Raw genomic sequence first — 17,839 nt, 5'->3', positions numbered from 1 at the left:
TCTCAGTCTATCCCTTCCATCATGTCATTCACATATACCAAGAACAGCACTGGTCCTAGGACTGACCCCTGTGGAACCCCGCTCGTCACAGGCGCCCACTGTGATACCTCATCACGTACCATGACTCACTGTTGCCTCCCTGTCAGGTATTCTCTGATCCATTGCAGTGCCCTTCCTACTATATGTGCCTGATCCTCTAGCTTCTGTACTAATCTCTTGTGAGGAACTGTGTCGAAGGCCTTCTTGCCGTCCAAGAAAATGCAATCAACCCACCCCTCTCTCTCGTGTCTTACTTCTGTTACCTTGTTATAAAACTCCAGAAGGTTTGTGACATAGGATTTTCCTTCTATGAATCCGTGCTGGTTGTTGTTCATAATCTTGTTCCATTCCACGTGCTCCACCACTCTCCTCCTGATAATCTTCTCCATGACTTTGCATACTATACACGTCAGTGACACAGGTCTATAGTTTAGTACCTCGTTTCTGTCTTCTTAAAAATGGGAACTACATTAGCTGTCTTCCATTTCTCAGGTAGTTGCCCAGTTTCAAGGGATGTGTTGAAGATTGTGGTTAGTGGCACACACAGCATCTCTGCTCCCTCTCTAAGGACCCACGGGGAGATGTTGTCCGGTCCCACCGCCTTTGAGGTATCAAGGTCACTTAGCAGCTTCTTCACCTCCTCCTTGGTTGTATGTCATCCAACACTTGTTGGTATATTACTTGTTGGTGTCCCCATCTGTTCTGTCTTCCCAGAGGCCTTCCTGTCTCCACTGTAAATACTTCCTTAAATCTCGTGTTGAGCTCCTCACATACCTCTTGATCATTTCTTGTGAGTTCCTCACCTTCTTTCCTCAGCCTGATCACCTGGTCTTTGACTGTTGCCTTCCTCCTAATGTGGCTATACAGCAGTTTCGGGTCAGACTTGACTTTCGATACTATGTTGTTTTCGTACTGTCTCTGGGTCTCACTCCTTATCTGTGCATACTCGTTTCTGGCTCTTCGACTAATCTCCTTATTTTTCTGGGTCCTTTGCCTTCTGTAGTTTTTCCATTCTCTAGCACACTTAGTTTTTGCCTCCCTACACCTTCGGGTAAATCAAGGGCTCGTTCTGGTCTCCCCATTATTTCTGTTGCCCTTGGGAACAAACCCTTCCTCTGCCTCCTTGCATTTTGTTGTTACATATTCCATCATTTCGTTTACTGACTTTCCTACCAATTCTTTGTCCCACTGAACCTCATAACTGTGTAGTTCCCCCTTTTATAGTTTGGCTTTTCCAATTCAACTCCTGTTACCCTCTCCACTTGCAGCTCTACTATGTATTCAAAGCACAGAGCCACGTGATCACTAGATCCAAGGGACCTCTCATATGTGATGTGTTCAATGTCTGAGCTACTCAGGGTGAGCACGAGGTCCAGTCTTGCTGGTTTATCCTCCTCTCTCTCTCTGGTAGTGTCCCTGACGTGTTGATGCATGAGGTTTTCCAGTACCACATCCATCATCTTGGATCTCCATGTTCGGGTCCCCCATGTGGCTCCAGGTTTTCCCAGTTGATCTCCCTGTGGTTGAAGTCACCCAGTGAAATCACTCAGTGAGTGGTTGTGACACTCAGTGATTGTGACAGTGACTGTGACACTGATTGTGACACTCAGTGATTGTGACAGTGACTGTGACAGTGATTGTGACACTCAGTGATTGTGACAGTGACTGTGACAGTGATTGTGACACTCAGTGATTGTGACAGTGACTGTGACAGTGATTGTGACACTCAGTGATTGTGACAGTGACTGTGACAGTGATTGTGACAGTGACGGTGACACTGATTGTGACACTCAGTGATTGTGACAGTGACTGTGACACTGATTGTGACACTCAGTGATTGTGACAGTGACTGTGACAGTGATTGTGACAGTGACTGTGACAGTGATTGTGACACTCAGTGATTGTGACAGTGACTGTGACAGTGATTGTGACCCTCAGTGATTGTGACACTCAGTGATTGTGACCCTCAGTGATTGTGACACTCAGTGATTGTGACACTCAGTGATTGTGACACTCAGTGATTGTGACCCTCAGTGATTGTGACCCTCAGTGATTGTGACACTCAGTGATTGTGACACTCAGTGATTGTGACACTCAGTGATTGTGACCCTCAGTGATTATGACACTCAGAATGGTTTCTGATGGGCGAGTGATGTGCCTTGATCAGATACTGTTTGATTCTTACTGTTAACTGTTAGTGTTCAACAGACAACAAATATTGTATGCTTCTTCCTGTTTATTTTTTTGGGTTCAACAGACAACAGTTACCATACATCCCTCACTGTTGTTGTGTTCAACAGACAACAGTTACCATACATCCCTCACTGTTGTTGTGTTCAACAGACAACAGCTACCATACATCCCTCACTGTTGTTGTGTTCAACAGACAACAGTTACCATACATCCCTCACTGTTGTGTTCAACAGACAACAGTTACCATACATCCCTCACTGTTGTGTTCAACAGACAACAGTTACCATACATCCCTCACTGTTGTTGTGTTCAACAGACAACAGCTACCATACATCCCTCACTGTTGTTGTGTTCAACAGACAACAGTTACCATACATCCCTCACTGTTGTGTTCAACAGACAACAGTTACCATACATCCCTCACTGTTGTTGTGTTCAACAGACAAAAGTTACCATACATCCCTCACTGTTGTTGTGTTCAACAGACAACAGCTACCATACATCCCTCACTGTTGTGTTCAACAGACAACAGTTACCATACATCCCTCACTGTTGTTGTGTTCAACAGACAACAGTTACCATACATCCCTCACTGTTGTGTTCAACAGACAAAAGTTACCATACATCCCTCACTGTTGTTATGTTCAACAGACAACAGTTACCATACATCCCTCACTGTTGTTATGTTCAACAGACAACAGTTACCATACATCCCTCACTGTTGTTGTGTTCAACAGACAACAGTTACCATACATCCCTCACTGTTGTTATGTTCAACAGACAACAGTTACCATACATCCCTCACTGTTGTGTTCAACAGACAACAGTTACCATACATCCCTCACTGTTGTTATGTTCAACAGACAACAGTTACCATACATCCCTCACTGTTGTGTTCAACAGACAACAGTTACCATACATCCCTCACTGTTGTTGTGTTCAACAGACAACAGTTACCATACATCCCTCACTGTTGTATTCAACAGACAACAGTTACCATACATCCCTCACTGTTGTTGTGTTCAACAGACAACAGTTACCATACATCCCTCACTGTTGTATTCAACAGACAACAGTTACCATACATCCCTCACTGTTGTTGTGTTCAACAGACAACAGTTACCATACATCCCTCACCGTTGTGTTCAACAGACAACAGTTACCATACATCCCTCACTGTTATTCTTGTGTTCAACAGGTAACAGTTACCATACATCCCTCACTGTTGTGTTCAACAGACAACAGTTACCATACATCCCTCACTGTTATTCTTGTGTTCAACAGGTAACAGTTACCATACATCCCTCACTGTTGTGTTCAACAGACAACAGTTACCATACATCCCTCACTGTTGTGTTCAACAGACAACAGTTACCATACATCCCTCACTGTTATTCTTGTGTTCAACAGGTAACAGGTATCGCATGAGAGTAATCAGTAACGCAGTGCTCAGTTGTCCCATCACAATCTCCATCGAGCAACACAAACTCACTCTCATTGCAACAGATGGTAGGCCTATAGTGCCTATTGAAGTGAAATCTTTCGTTATTTACTCAGGTTAGTGCTAACGATCTCAGGTAAGGGATTAGTGTGTTTTTGCGTCTACGAATATAGTTAATGTCAAACCCAGTCTAGTACTGGTACTAGACTGGTACTGGTTCAGGTATACTCCAGGTACCAGTCGTGTACCAGGTACCATTATGTACATCTGTAATGTTGAGGTACAGTCCCTGGACCCATTATGTACCTCTGTAATGTTGAGGTACAGTCCCTGGACCCATTATGTAACTTTGTAATGTTGAGGTACAGTCCCTGGACCCATTATGTACCTCTGTAATGTTGAGGTACAGTCCCTGGACCCATTATGTACCTCTGTAATGTTGAGGTACACTCCGTGGACCCATTATGTACCTCTGTAATGTTGAGGTACAGTCCCTGCACCCATTATGTACCTCTGTAATGTTGAGGTACAGTCCCTGGACCCATTATGTACCTCTGTAATGTTAAGCTACAGTCCCTGGACCCATTATGTACCTCTGTAATGTTGAGGTACAGTCCCTGCACCCATTATGTACCTCTGTAATGTTGAGGTACAGTCCCTGGACCCATTATGTACCTCTGTAATGTTGAGGTACAGTCCCTGGACCCATTATGTACCTCTGTAATGTTGAGGTACAGTCCCTGGACCCATTATGTACCTCTGTAATGTTGAGGTACAGTCCCTGGACCCATTATGTACCTCTGTAATGTTGAGGTACAGTCCCTGGACCCATTATGTACCTCTGTAATGTTGAGGTACAGTCCCTGGACCCATTATGTACCTCTGTAATGTTGAGGTACAGTACCTGGACCCATTATGTACCTCTGTAATGTTGAGGTACAGTCCCTGGACCCATTATGTACCTCTGTAATGTTGAGGTACAGTCCCTGGACCCATTATGTACCTCTGTAATGTTGAGGTACAGTCCCTGGACCCATTATGTACCTCTGTAATGTTGAGGTACAGTCCCTGGACCCATTATGTACCTCTGTAATGTTGAGGTACAGTCCCTGGACCCATTATGTACCTCTCTAATCTTTCGACTAAGAAAGAATGCTGTTATGACTCTTGTTACGTATTATATTCTGTATTAACATTAACTACGTACCGTCCTTGCTTTTAACAAAAGTTTAACAGCCTTGGTAAAATAACGTTGTCTAAAACAGAAGAATAACGAGATTAATTTAGTTATCCCTCGTACATTCCAGGCGAGAGATGGGACTTTGTAATCAGTGCTCATTCCAGCAAATCTGGAGCTTTCTGGATGAGCTTTATGGGTGGAATTGACTGTGCAGATAACAGAGTACATCAATTTGCTGTCCTGGAGTACGAGAATCAAGTTCCACTCTTGACGAACACGTATTATACCAGACGAAAAAATGTTGATGCTGCCAGACTGAGAAGTAACCTGTCGCCCAGACCAGAGTACTCTGAAGTTCCTCCAGCTGGTCGTGTGAGTACTGTTATTGTTCCAGCTGGTCGTGTGAGTACTGTTATTGTTCCAGCTGGTCGTGTGAGTACTGTTATTGTTCCAGCTGGTCGTGTGAGTACTGTTATTGTTCCAGCTGGTCGTGTGAGTACTGTTATTGTTCCAGCTGGTCGTGTGAGTACTGTTATTGTTCCAGCTGGTCGTGTGAGTACTATCAGCTGGTCGTGTGAGTATTACTGTTGTTCCAGCTGGTCGTGTATTACTGTTGTTCCAGCTGGTCGTGTGAGTATTACTGTTGTTCCAGCTGGTCGTGTGAGTATTACTGTTGTTCCAGCTGGTCGTGTGAGTACTATTATTGTTCCAGCTAGTTGTGTAAGTACTATCAGCTGGTCGTGTGAGTACTATCAGCTGGTCGTGTATTACTGTTGTTCCAGCTGGTCGTGTGAGTACTATTATTGTTCCAGCTGGTTGTGTAAGTACTATCAGCTGGTCGTGTGAGTACTATCAGCTGGTCGTGTATTACTGTTGTTCCAGCTGGTCGTGTGAGTACTATTATTGTTCCAGCTGGTTGTGTAAGTACTATCAGCTGGTCGTGTGAGTACTATCAGCTGGTCGTGTGAGTATTACTGTTGTTCCAGCTGGTCGTGTGAGTACTATCAGTGTTGTTCCACCTGCAGTTGTGAGTGCTAACAACATTGTACCAGTTGTACCAGTAGTTGATAGTTAACGACCACTCTAAACACGTAGTAGGAGTAATAGTATTAATGGCCTGACAAAGGTCCTGAAGGGCGAAACGTTGCCACAGTAAACTGCAACATTAATTCCACATGTGGATATGACCTAAGAGACTGGCCCACGCTAGGTAGGTCATCCTCAATCATAGGATATATCCATTTTGTTTACCTGGAGTTTACCTGGAGAGAGTTTCGGGGGTCAACGCCCCCGCGGCCCGGTCTGTGACCAGGCCTCCTGGTGGATCAGCGCCTGATCAACCAGGCTGTTGCTGCTGGCTGCACGCAAACCAACGTACGAGCCACAGCCCGGCTGATCAGGAACTGACTTTAGGTGCTTGTCCAGTGCCAGCTTGAAGACTGCCAGGGGTCTGTTGGTAATCCCCCTTATGTGTGCTGGGAGGCAGTTGAACAGTCTCGGGCCCCTGACACTTGAAGACTGCCAGGGGTCTGTTGGTAATCCCTTGATACATAAATTGCAAAGTCTTGGATAAGACATTTGTGAGACACTTAAGTGTCTCTACTGGTGACACTAGAGATACATAGGTGTTACACATATGTGTCTTACTTGCCTACCTGCTATATACTGTACAGTATTATCCGATTGCTGTCATTATTGTGGTCTATATATTCGTGTTTACTGTGTTTCAGCAAGTGAACAGTGTCAACAGTGCCTGTTATAATGACCGCGTGTGTGTGAGTGACCTGAGGTCACCCTACAGTATGCCCAACGACCTGAGGTCACCCAGGGCTGATGTTACTATCTATCTGGCCTTTAGTGTGAGATTCATCAACAATGATCACTACTACTCCAAGATCTATTACGATATTAACTCAGGTAAGTCTGGTAAGTCAGGTAAGTCTTAAGTCAGGTAAGTCTTGTAAGTCTGCGACCACAAATACGTGAGTACTCTCTCTCTCTCTCTCTCTCTCTCTCTCTCTCTCACACACACACACACATATATACAGTGCCAGAGTAGCGGCCAGTGAAGAGGCGGGGCCAGGAGCTATGAATCGACCCTTATAACCACACCTAGGTGAGTACACACACCTAATCAGACTGAGGAAGGGTGATGGGGAATTCACAAGAAACGACCGAGAGGTATGTCAGGAGCTCAACACAAGATTTAAAGAAGTATTTACAGTGGAAACCAGTAGGACTCCAAGAACTCAGAACAGGGGGGCACACCAGCAAGTGCTGGATGAGGTACATATAACCAAGGAGGAAGTGAAGAAGCTGCTATGCGAACTTGACACCTCAAAGGCGGTGGGACCAGACAACATCTCTCCATGGGTCCTTAAAGAGGGAGCAGAGATATTGTGTGTACCATTAACAAAGATCTTCAACACATCATTTGAAACTGGGCAACTCCCTGAGGTATGGAAAATGGCAAATGTAGTCCCAATTTTTAAAAAGGGAGACAGACATGAGGCACTAAACTACAGACCTGTATCACTAACGTGTATAGTATGCAAGGTCATGGAGAAGATCATCAGGAGGAGAGTGGTGGAGCACCTGGAAAGAAACAAGTGTATAATTGACAACCAGCACGGTTTCAGGGAAGGAAAATCCTGTGTCACAAACCTACTAGAGTTTTATGACTAGGTGACAGAAGTAAGACAAGAGAGAGAGGGGTGGATCGACTGCATATTTTTGGACTGCAAAAAGGCCTTCGACACAGTTCCTCACAAGAGGTTACTGCAAAAGCTAGAGGACCAGGCACACATAACAGGAAAGGCACTGCAATGGATCAGAGAATATCTGACAGGGAGGCAACAACGAGTCATGGTACGCGACGAGGTGTCAGAGTGGGCGCTTGTGACAAGCGGGGTTCCACAGGGGTCAGTCGTAGGACCTGTGCTGTTCTTGGTATATGTGAACGACATAACGGAAGGGATAGACTCAGAAGTGTCCTTGTTTGCAGATGATGTGAAGTTAATGAGAAGAATCAAATCGGACGAGGATCAGGCAGGACTACAAAGAGACCTGGACAGGCTACAAGCCTGGTCCAGCAACTGGCTCCTTGAATTTAACCCTGCCAAATGCAAAGTCATGAAGATTGGGGAAGGGCAAAGAAGACCGCAGACACAATATAGTTTAGATGGCCAAAGACTGCAAACCTCACTCAAGGAAAAAGATCTGGGGGTGAGTATAACACCGAGCATATCTCCTGAGGCGCACATCAATCAGATAACTGCTGCAGCATACGGGCGCCTGGCAAACCTACGGATAGCGTTCCGATACCTCAGTAAGGATTCGTTTAAGACTCTGTATACCATTTACGTCAGGCCCATACTGGAGTATGCAGCACCAGTTTGGAATCCACACCTAGTCAAGCACGTCAAGAAATTAGAGAAAGTGTAAAGGTTTGCAACAAGACTAGTCCCAGAGCTACGGAGATTGTCCTACGAAGAAAGGTTGAGGGAAATCGGCCTGACGACACTGGAGGACAGGAGGGTCAGGGGAGACATGATAACGGCATATAAAATACTGCGCGGAATAGACAAGGTGGACAAAGACGGGATGTTCCAGAGATGGGACACAGACACAAGATGTCACAATTGGAAGTTGAAGACGACGTTTCGATGTTAGGAAGTATTTCTTCAGTCATAGAGTAGTCAGGCCATGGAATAGCCTAGAAAGTGACGTAGTGGAGGCGGGAACCATACATAGTTTTAAGGCGAGGTATGATAGAGCTCAAGGGGCAGGGAGAGAGAGGACCTAGTAGCAATCAGCGAAGAGGCGGGACCAGGAGCTGTGAATCGACCCCTGCAACCACAAATAGGTGAGTACAACACCAGCAACACAAACACGTCTATCAGAACACTACACCAGCAACACAAACACGTCTATCAGAACACTACACCAGCAACACAAACACGTCTATCAGAACACTACACCAGCAACACAAACACGTCTATCAGAACACAACACCAGCAACACAAACACGTCTATCAGAACACTACACCAGCAACACAAACACGTCTATCAGAACACTACACCAGCAACACAAACACGTCTATCAGAACACTACACCAGCAACACAAACACGTCTATCAGAACACTACACCAGCAACACAAACACGTCTATCAGAACACTACACCAGCAACACAAACACGTCTATCAGAACACTACACCAGCAACACAAACACGTCTATCAGAACACTACACCAGCAACACAAACACGTCTATCAGAACACTACACCAGCAACACAAACACGTCTATCAGAACACTACACCAGCAACACAAACACGTCTATCAGAACACTACACCAGCAACACAAACACGTCTATCAGAACACTACACCAGCAACACAAACACGTCTATCAGAACACTACACCAGCAACACAAACACGTCTATCAGAACAACTGCTACAAGTAATATCTAGAATGTGTAAAGGTAATGGAAAGTCTAGGAAAGAAATTGAATGTTTGACCCAACAAACAGACGTGACCTCCCTCACACACCTGTCTGCCAAGCAACACAACCTGGCTGGGTTGGTAGCGCACTTACCTCATACACTCTATCTACTACACCAGGGTCATTAAGACTGGTTGGTTGGTTAATGGGGTTTAAAGTCTATCTACTACACCAGGGTCATTAAGACTGGTTGGTTGGTTAATGGGGTTTAAAGTCTATCTACTACACCAGGGTCATTAAGACTGGTTGGTTGGTTAATGGGGTTTAAAGTCTATCTACTACACCAGGGTCATTAAGACTGATTGGTTGGTTAATGGGGTTTAAAGTCTATCTACTACACCAGGGTCATTAAGACTGGTTGGTTGGTTAATGGGGTTTAAAGTCTATCTACTACACCAGGGTCATTAAGACTGGTTGGTTGGTTAATGGGGTTTAAAGTCTATCTACTACACGAGGGTCATTAAGACTGGTTGGTGGGTTAATGGGGTTTAAAGTCTATCTACTACACCAGTCAATATCTGATTACTTTCCATATATACTTCTAGTTGCTGAGAATCAGCGTGTCACCACACCTCAGATCAACAACCTGTCGTCCGTCCTGCCAGTGGCACCTCTCCTGCTGACAGGTCTGACAAGAGAACTCAACCTTTGTAATGTAGACTCACCGCCAGCTACAAGGAACTGTGACGTAGACTACTGCGAGTGTTTGCACTTCTACAGTATCCCTTTAGACGCAAGTGTCGAACTGGTGTTGATAGACGAGGGTAAAGTTCTTGGGTATTTATGTTGTGTGTTGGTGGGTCTGTGGTGATGTTATCCAGGGAACCATTACTGGCCAGGACTCCTAGGTCTGTGGTGATGTTATCCAGGGAACCATTACTGGCCAGGACTCCTAGGTCTGTGGTGATGTTATCCAGGGAACCATTACTGGCCAGGACTCCTAGGTCTGTGGTGATGTTACCCAGGGAACCATTACTGGCCAGGACTCCTAGGTCTGTGGTGATGTTATCCAGGGAACCATTACTGGCCAGGACTCCTAGGTCTGTGGTGATGTTATCCAGGGAACCATTACTGGCCAGGACTCCTAGGTCTGTAGTGATGTTACCCAGGGAACCATCACTGGCCAGGACTCCTAGGTCTGTGGTGATGTTATCCAGGGAACCATTACTGGCCAGGACTCCTAGGTCTGTGGTGATGTTATCCAGGGAACCATCACTGGCCAGGACTCCTAGGTCTGTGGTGATGTTATCCAGGGAACCATCACTGGCCAGGACTCCTAGGTCTGTGGTGATGTTACCCAGGGCACCATCACTGGCCAGGACTCCTAGGTCTGTGGTGATGTTATCCAGGGAACCATCACTGGCCAGGACTCCTAGGTCTGTGGTGATGTTACCCAGGGAACCATTACTGGCCAGGACTCCTAGGTCTGTGGTGATGTTATCCAGGGCACCATTACTGGCCAGGACTCCTAGGTCTGTGGTGATGTTATCCAGGGCACCATTACTGGCCAGGACTCCTAGGTCTGTGGTGATGTTACCCAGGGAACCATCACTGGCCAGGACTCCTAGGTCTGTGGTGATGTTATCCAGGGAACCATTACTGGCCAGGACTCCTAGGTCTGTGGTGATGTTACCCAGGGAACCATTACTGGCCAGGACTCCTAGGTCTGTGGTGATGTTACCCAGGGAACCATTACTGGCCAGGACTCCTAGGTCTGTGGTGATGTTACCCAGGGAACCATCACTGGCCAGGACTCCTAGGTCTGTGGTGATGTTACCCAGGGAACCATCACTGGCCAGGACTCCTAGGTCTGTGGGAAGGAAATATGGCAACAGTCTCCCTCAATACTGTCATCTGAAGTGTTCACGAGACAGAATGATTTACCTGTCACCTTGTTTGTTGTACAGAAAGATATGGTTATTCCTGCCAGAGTGCCAAACATTTAACAGCCTTTAGACTCGAACCGTGGTCCTGGCATGAAGCAGGTCCAAAGCTATACATCTGAGCTACAAGGCTTCAACAGTGTTCAACTGGCCTAGTGGTTAGCGCACAGGCCCGTGAGCTTTACGATTCACTTGCCATGGGTTCACAGCCTTCCCGTGTCATGATTTCTGTGCAGTCATGTCATTACACCTTTGTGAGTCATGTCACTCCAGTTCATGTCTTACGGAAGCCTGGTAGCCCAGTGGTACAGCGATAGGCCAACTTTCTATTAACCTCACATCTAGTTATCCATTACTCCGGGTATATATAGTTATGTATTTCTCCAGGGATAACTAGTTATCCATTTCTCCAGGGATAAACGGAGAGGATAACCATCCAGTCCACCTCCACGGTCTATCATTCTGGGTCCTGGCACAAGATAGACCCCGTGATGTACCCGGGGCTCAAATATCCAGAGACCAGGTCAGTATAACACTGTATATATCCCACTATATCCAAAGAAATCAGTCCTTATAACGAGGTAATTGATCGCCAAAATAGTTTACAAGGTTCAAACTAGTAGTTAGAGATTTTTGGGGTTTTTTAGGTGATGTGGCTGGACAGAAATAGTCAATTACAAGACTATTTTGAACTTCAAGTACGGATATTAACACTGTTAGTATGTCAGTACAGTGGACCCCCGCTTAACGATCACCTCTAAATGCGACCAATTATGTAAGTGTATTTATGTAAGTGCGTTTGTACGTGTATGTTTGGGGGTCTGAAATGGACTAATCTACTTCACAATATTCCTTATGGGAACAAATTCGGTCAGTACTGGCACCTGAACATACTTCTGGAGTGAAAAAAGTTCGTTAACCGGGGGTCCACTGTATATCGAAAATCGACATTTTTAATGACGTACGTGATTGGAAAATAATTATCTTATGTCAAAACTGGTAATTATATATATTTTTTGGTTTTCAGGTGATAAAGATGGACAGAAATGGTGAGATAAAGAGAAATTTTGAGCACCCAGTAGAGAAGGACACTGTGACTATACCTGCGGGAGGATATACTGTTGTCAGGTTCCTGGCTGACAACCCAGGTGAATATTGACTTGATCTGTCTTTATGTGGGGACTCTGCTGACACTGTAGTGATGGTGACTCTGTTGACACTGTAGTGATGGGGACTCTGCTGACACTGTAGTGATGGTGACTGCTGACACTGTAGTGATGGTGACTCTGTTGACACTGTAGTGATGGTGACTCTGTTGACACTGTAGTGATGGTGACTGCTGACACTGTAGTGATGGTGACTGCTGACACTGTAGTGATGGTGACTCTGTTGACACTGTAGTGATGGTGACTGCTGACACTGTAGTGATGGTGACTGCTGACACTGTAGTGATGGAGACTCTGTTGACACTGTAGTGATGGTGACTGCTGACACTGTAGTGATGGTGACTGCTGACACTGTAGTGATGGAGACTCTGTTGACACTGTAGTGATGGTGACTCTGCTGACACTGTAGTGATGGGGACTCTGCTGACACTGTAGTGATGGTGACTGCTGACACTGTAGTGATGGAGACTCTGTTGACACTGTAGTGATGGTGACTCTGTTGACACTGTAGTGATGGTGACTGCTGACACTGTAGTGATGGTGACTGCTGACACTGTAGTGATGGTGACTGCTGACACTGTAGTGATGGTGACTGCTGACACTGTAGTGATGGTGACTGCTGACACTGTAGTGATGGTGACTCTGCTGACACTGTAGTGATGGTGACTCTGCTGACACTGTAGTGATGGTGACTGCTGACACTGTAGTGATGGAGACTCTGTTGACACTGTAGTGATGGTGACTCTGCTGACACTGTAGTGATGGGGACTCTGCTGACACTGTAGTGATGGTGACTGCTGACACTGTAGTGATGGTGACTGCTGACACTGTAGTGATGGTGACTGCTGACACTGTAGTGATGGTGACTCTGTTGACACTGTAGTGATGGTGACTGCTGACACTGTAGTGATGGTGACTGCTGACACTGTAGTGATGGAGACTCTGTTGACACTGTAGTGATGGTGACTCTGTTGACACTGTAGTGATGGTGACTCTGCTGACACTGTAGTGATGGTGACTCTGTTGACACTGTAGTGATGGTGACTCTGTTGACACTGTAGTGATGGTGACTCTGTTGACACTGTAGTGATGGTGACTCTGTTGACACTGTAGTGATGGTGACTCTGCTGACACTGTAGTGATGGTGACTCTGTTGACACTGTAGTGATGGTGACTCTGTTGACACTGTAGTGATGGTGACTCTGCTGACACTGTAGTGATGGTGACTCTGTTGACACTGTAGTGATGGTGACTCTGTTGACACTGTAGTGATGGTGACTCTGCTGACACTGTAGTGATGGTGACTCTGTTGACACTGTAGTGATGGTGACTCTGTTGACACTGTAGTGATGGTGACTCTGTTGACACTGTAGTGATGGTGACTCTGTTGACACTGTAGTGATGGTGACTCTGCTGACACTGTAGTGATGGAGACTCTGTTGACACTGTAGTGATGGAGACTCTGTTGACACTGTAGTGATGGTGACTCTGTTGACACTGTAGTGATGGTGACTCTGTTGACACTGTAGTGATGGGGACTCTGCTGACACTGTAGTGATGGGGACTCTGCTGACACTGTAGTGATGGTGACTCTGTTGACACTGTAGTGATGGGGACTCTGCTGACACTGTAGTGATGGAGACTCTGCTGACACTGTAGTGATGGAGACTCTGCTGACACTGTAGTGATGGAGACTCTGCTGACACTGTAGTGATGGAGACTCTGCTGACACTGTAGTGATGGAGACTCTGCTGACACTGTAGTGATGGTGACTCTGCTGACACTGTAGTGATGGGGACTCTGCTGACACTGTAGTGATGGAGACTCTGCTGACACTGTAGTGATGGGGACTCTGCTGACACTGTAGTGATGGAGACTCTGCTGACACTGTAGTGATGAAGACTCTGCTGACACTGTAGTGATGGTGACCCTGCTGACACTGTAGTGATGGGGACCCTGCTGACACTGTAGTGATGGAGACTCTGCTGACACTGTAGTGATGGAGACTCTGCTGACACTGTAGTGATGGAGACTCTGCTGACACTGTAGTGATGGAGACTCTGCTGACACTGTAGTGATGGGGACTCTGCTGACACTGTAGTGATGGTGACTCTGCTGACACTAGTGATGGGGACTGCTGACACTGTAGAGATGGGGACTCTGCTGACACTGTAGTGATGGGGACTCTGCTGACACTGTAGTGATGGGGACTCTGCTGACACTGTAGTGATGGGGACTCTGCTGACACTAGTGATGGGGACTGCTGACACTGTAGTGATGGGGACTCTGCTGACACTGTAGTGATGGGGACTGCTGACACTGTAGTGATGGGGACTCTGGTGACACTGTTGTGATGGGGACTGCTGACACTGTAGTGATGGGGACTGCTGACACTGTAGTGATGGGGACTCTGCTGACACTGTAGTGATGGGGACTCTGCTGACACTGTAGTGATGGGGACTGCTGACACTGTAGTGATGGGGACTCTGCTGACACTGTAGTGATGGGGACTGCTGACACTGTAGTGATGGGGACTGCTGACACTGTAGTGATGGGGACTCTGCTGACACTGTAGTGATGGGGACTCTGCTGACACTGTAGTGATGGGGACTGCTGACACTGTAGTGATGGGGACTCTGCTGACACTAGTGATGGGGACTGCTGACACTGTAGTGATGGGGACTCTGCTGACACTGTAGTGATGGGGACTGCTGACACTGTAGTGATGGGGACTCTGCTGACACTGTAGTGATGGGGACTTTACTGTCAGTGTATATACACGGTTCCACAGGGTACTGGCTGCTACACTGTCATATACTCTCCCACAGGGTACTGGCTGCTACACTGTCATATACTCTCCCACAGGGTACTGGCTCCTACACTGTCACATACTCTCCCACAGGGTACTGGCTCCTACACTGTCATATACTCTCCCACAGGGTACTGGCTGCTACACTGTCATATACTCTCCCAAAGGGTACTGGCTGCTACACTGTCATATACTCTCCCACAGGGTACTGGCTGCTACACTGTCATATACTCTCCCACAGGGTACTGGCTGCTACACTGTCATATACTCTCCCACAGGGTACTGGCTACTACACTGTCATATACTCTCCCACAGGGTACTGGCTGCTACACTGTCATATACTCTCCCACAGGGTACTGGCTGCTACACTGTCATATACTCTTCCACAGGGTACTGGCTGCTACACTGTCATATACTCTCCCACAGGGTACTGGCTGCTACACTGTCATATACTCTCCCACAGGGTACTGGCTACTACACTGTCATATACTCTCCCACAGGGTACTGGCTGCTACACTGTCATATACTCTCCCACAGGGTACTGGCTACTACACTGTCATATACTCTCCCACAGGGTACTGGCTGCTACACTGTCATATACTCTCCCACAGGGTACTGGCTGCTACACTGTCATATACTCTCCCACAGGGTACTGGCTACTACACTGTCATATACTCTCCCACAGGGTACTGGCTGCTACACTGTCATATACTCTCCCACAGGGTACTGGCTGCTACACTGTCATATACTCTCCCACAGGGTACTGGCTGCTACACTGTCATATACTCTCCCACAGGGTACTGGCTACTACACTGTCATATACTCTCCCACAGGGTACTGGCTGCTACACTGTCATATACTCTCCCACAGGGCACTGGCTGCTACACTGTCATACACTCTCCCACAGGGTACTGGCTACTACACTGTCATATACTCTCCCACAGGGTACTGGCTGCTACACTGTCATATACTCTCCCACAGGGTACTGGCTACTACACTGTCATATACTCTCCCACAGGGTACTGGCTGCTACACTGCCATATACTCTCCCACAGGGTACTGGCTACTACACTGTCATATACTCTCCCACAGGGTACTGGCTGCTACACTGTCATATACTCTCCCACAGGGTACTGGCTGCTACACTGTCATATACTCTCCCACAGGGTACTGGCTGCTACACTGTCATATACTCTCCCACAGGGTACTGGCTGCTACACTGTCATATACTCTCCCACAGGGTACTGGCTGCTACACTGTCATATACTCTCCCACAGGGTACTGGCTACTACACTGTCATATACTCTCCCACAGGGTACTGGCTGCTACACTGTCATATACTCTCCCACAGCGTACTCGCTGCTACACTGTCATATACTCTCCCACAGGGTACTGGCTGCTACACTGCCATATACTCTCCCACAGGGTACTGGCTGCTACACTGCCATATACTCTCCCACAGGGTACTGGCTGCTACACTGCCATATACTCTCCCACAGGGTACTGGCTGCTACACTGTCATATACTCTCCCACAGGGTACGGGCTGCTACACTGTCATATACTCTCCCACAGGGTACAGGCTGCTACACTGTCATATACTCTCCCACAGGGTACTGGCTGCTACACTGTCATATACTCTCCCACAGGGTACTGGCTACTACACTGTCATATACTCTCCCACAGGGTACTGTCATATACTCTCCCACAGGGTACTGGCTACTACACTGTCATATACTCTCCCACAGGGTACTGGCTACTACACTGTCATATACTCTCCCAAAGGGTACTGGCTGCTACACTGTCATATACTCTCCCACAGGGTACTGGCTACTACACTGTCATATACTCTCCCACAGGGTACTGTCATATACTCTCCCACAGGGTACTGGCTACTACACTGTCATATACTCTCCCACAGGGTACTGGCTACTACACTGTCATATACTCTCCCACAGGGTACTGGCTACTACACTGTCATATACTCTCCCACAGGGTACTGGCTGCTACACTGTCATATACTCTCCCACAGGGTACTGGCTGCTCCACTGTCATATACTCTCCCACAGGGTACTGGCTGCTACACTGCCATATACTCTCCCACAGGGTACTGGCTGCTACACTGTCATATACTCTCCCACAGGGTACTGGCTGCTACACTGTCATATACTCTCCCACAGGGTACTGGCTACTACACTGTCATATACTCTCCCACAGGGTACTGGCTACTACACTGTCATATACTCTCCCACAGGGTACTGGCTGCTACACTGTCATATACTCTCCCACAGGGTACTGGCTGCTACACTGTCATATACTCTCCCACAGGGTACTGGCTGCTACACTGTCATATACTCTCCCACAGGGTACTGGCTGCTACACTGTCATATACTCTCCCACAGGGTACTGGCTGCTACACTGTCATATACTCTCCCACAGGGTACTGGCTGGTACACTCATATACTCTCCCACAGAGTACTGGCTGCTACACTGTCATATACTCTCCCACAGGGTACTGGCTGCTACACTGTCATATACTCTCCCACAGGGTACTGGCTGCTACACTGTCATATACTCTCCCACAGGGTACTGGCTGCTACACTGTCATATACTCTCCCACAGGGTAC

At 47.0% G+C, this 17,839-nt stretch overlaps 1 protein-coding gene across 1 annotated transcript in view; it reads left to right on the top strand.

The window, feature by feature from the left end:
* LOC128704618 (uncharacterized) overlaps positions 1–17,839 on the top strand; it is a 60,481-nt gene that overhangs the window by 20,454 nt on the left and 22,188 nt on the right. The window contains exons 8-13 of the mRNA XM_070079662.1: positions 3,643–3,789; positions 4,981–5,225; positions 6,584–6,770; positions 9,902–10,120; positions 11,653–11,762; positions 12,267–12,387. Coding sequence (XP_069935763.1) covers positions 3,643–3,789; positions 4,981–5,225; positions 6,584–6,770; positions 9,902–10,120; positions 11,653–11,762; positions 12,267–12,387 — 1,029 coding nt within the window. The remainder of the gene's footprint in view (positions 1–3,642; positions 3,790–4,980; positions 5,226–6,583; positions 6,771–9,901; positions 10,121–11,652; positions 11,763–12,266; positions 12,388–17,839) is intronic.

Source organism: Cherax quadricarinatus, chromosome 100 (assembly GCF_038502225.1).
Source record: "Cherax quadricarinatus isolate ZL_2023a chromosome 100, ASM3850222v1, whole genome shotgun sequence".
In the NCBI taxonomy this organism is placed as follows: domain Eukaryota; kingdom Metazoa; phylum Arthropoda; class Malacostraca; order Decapoda; family Parastacidae; genus Cherax; species Cherax quadricarinatus.
Note: the sequence above shows the minus strand (reverse complement) of the source record. Positions and strands in the feature narration are given on the sequence as shown.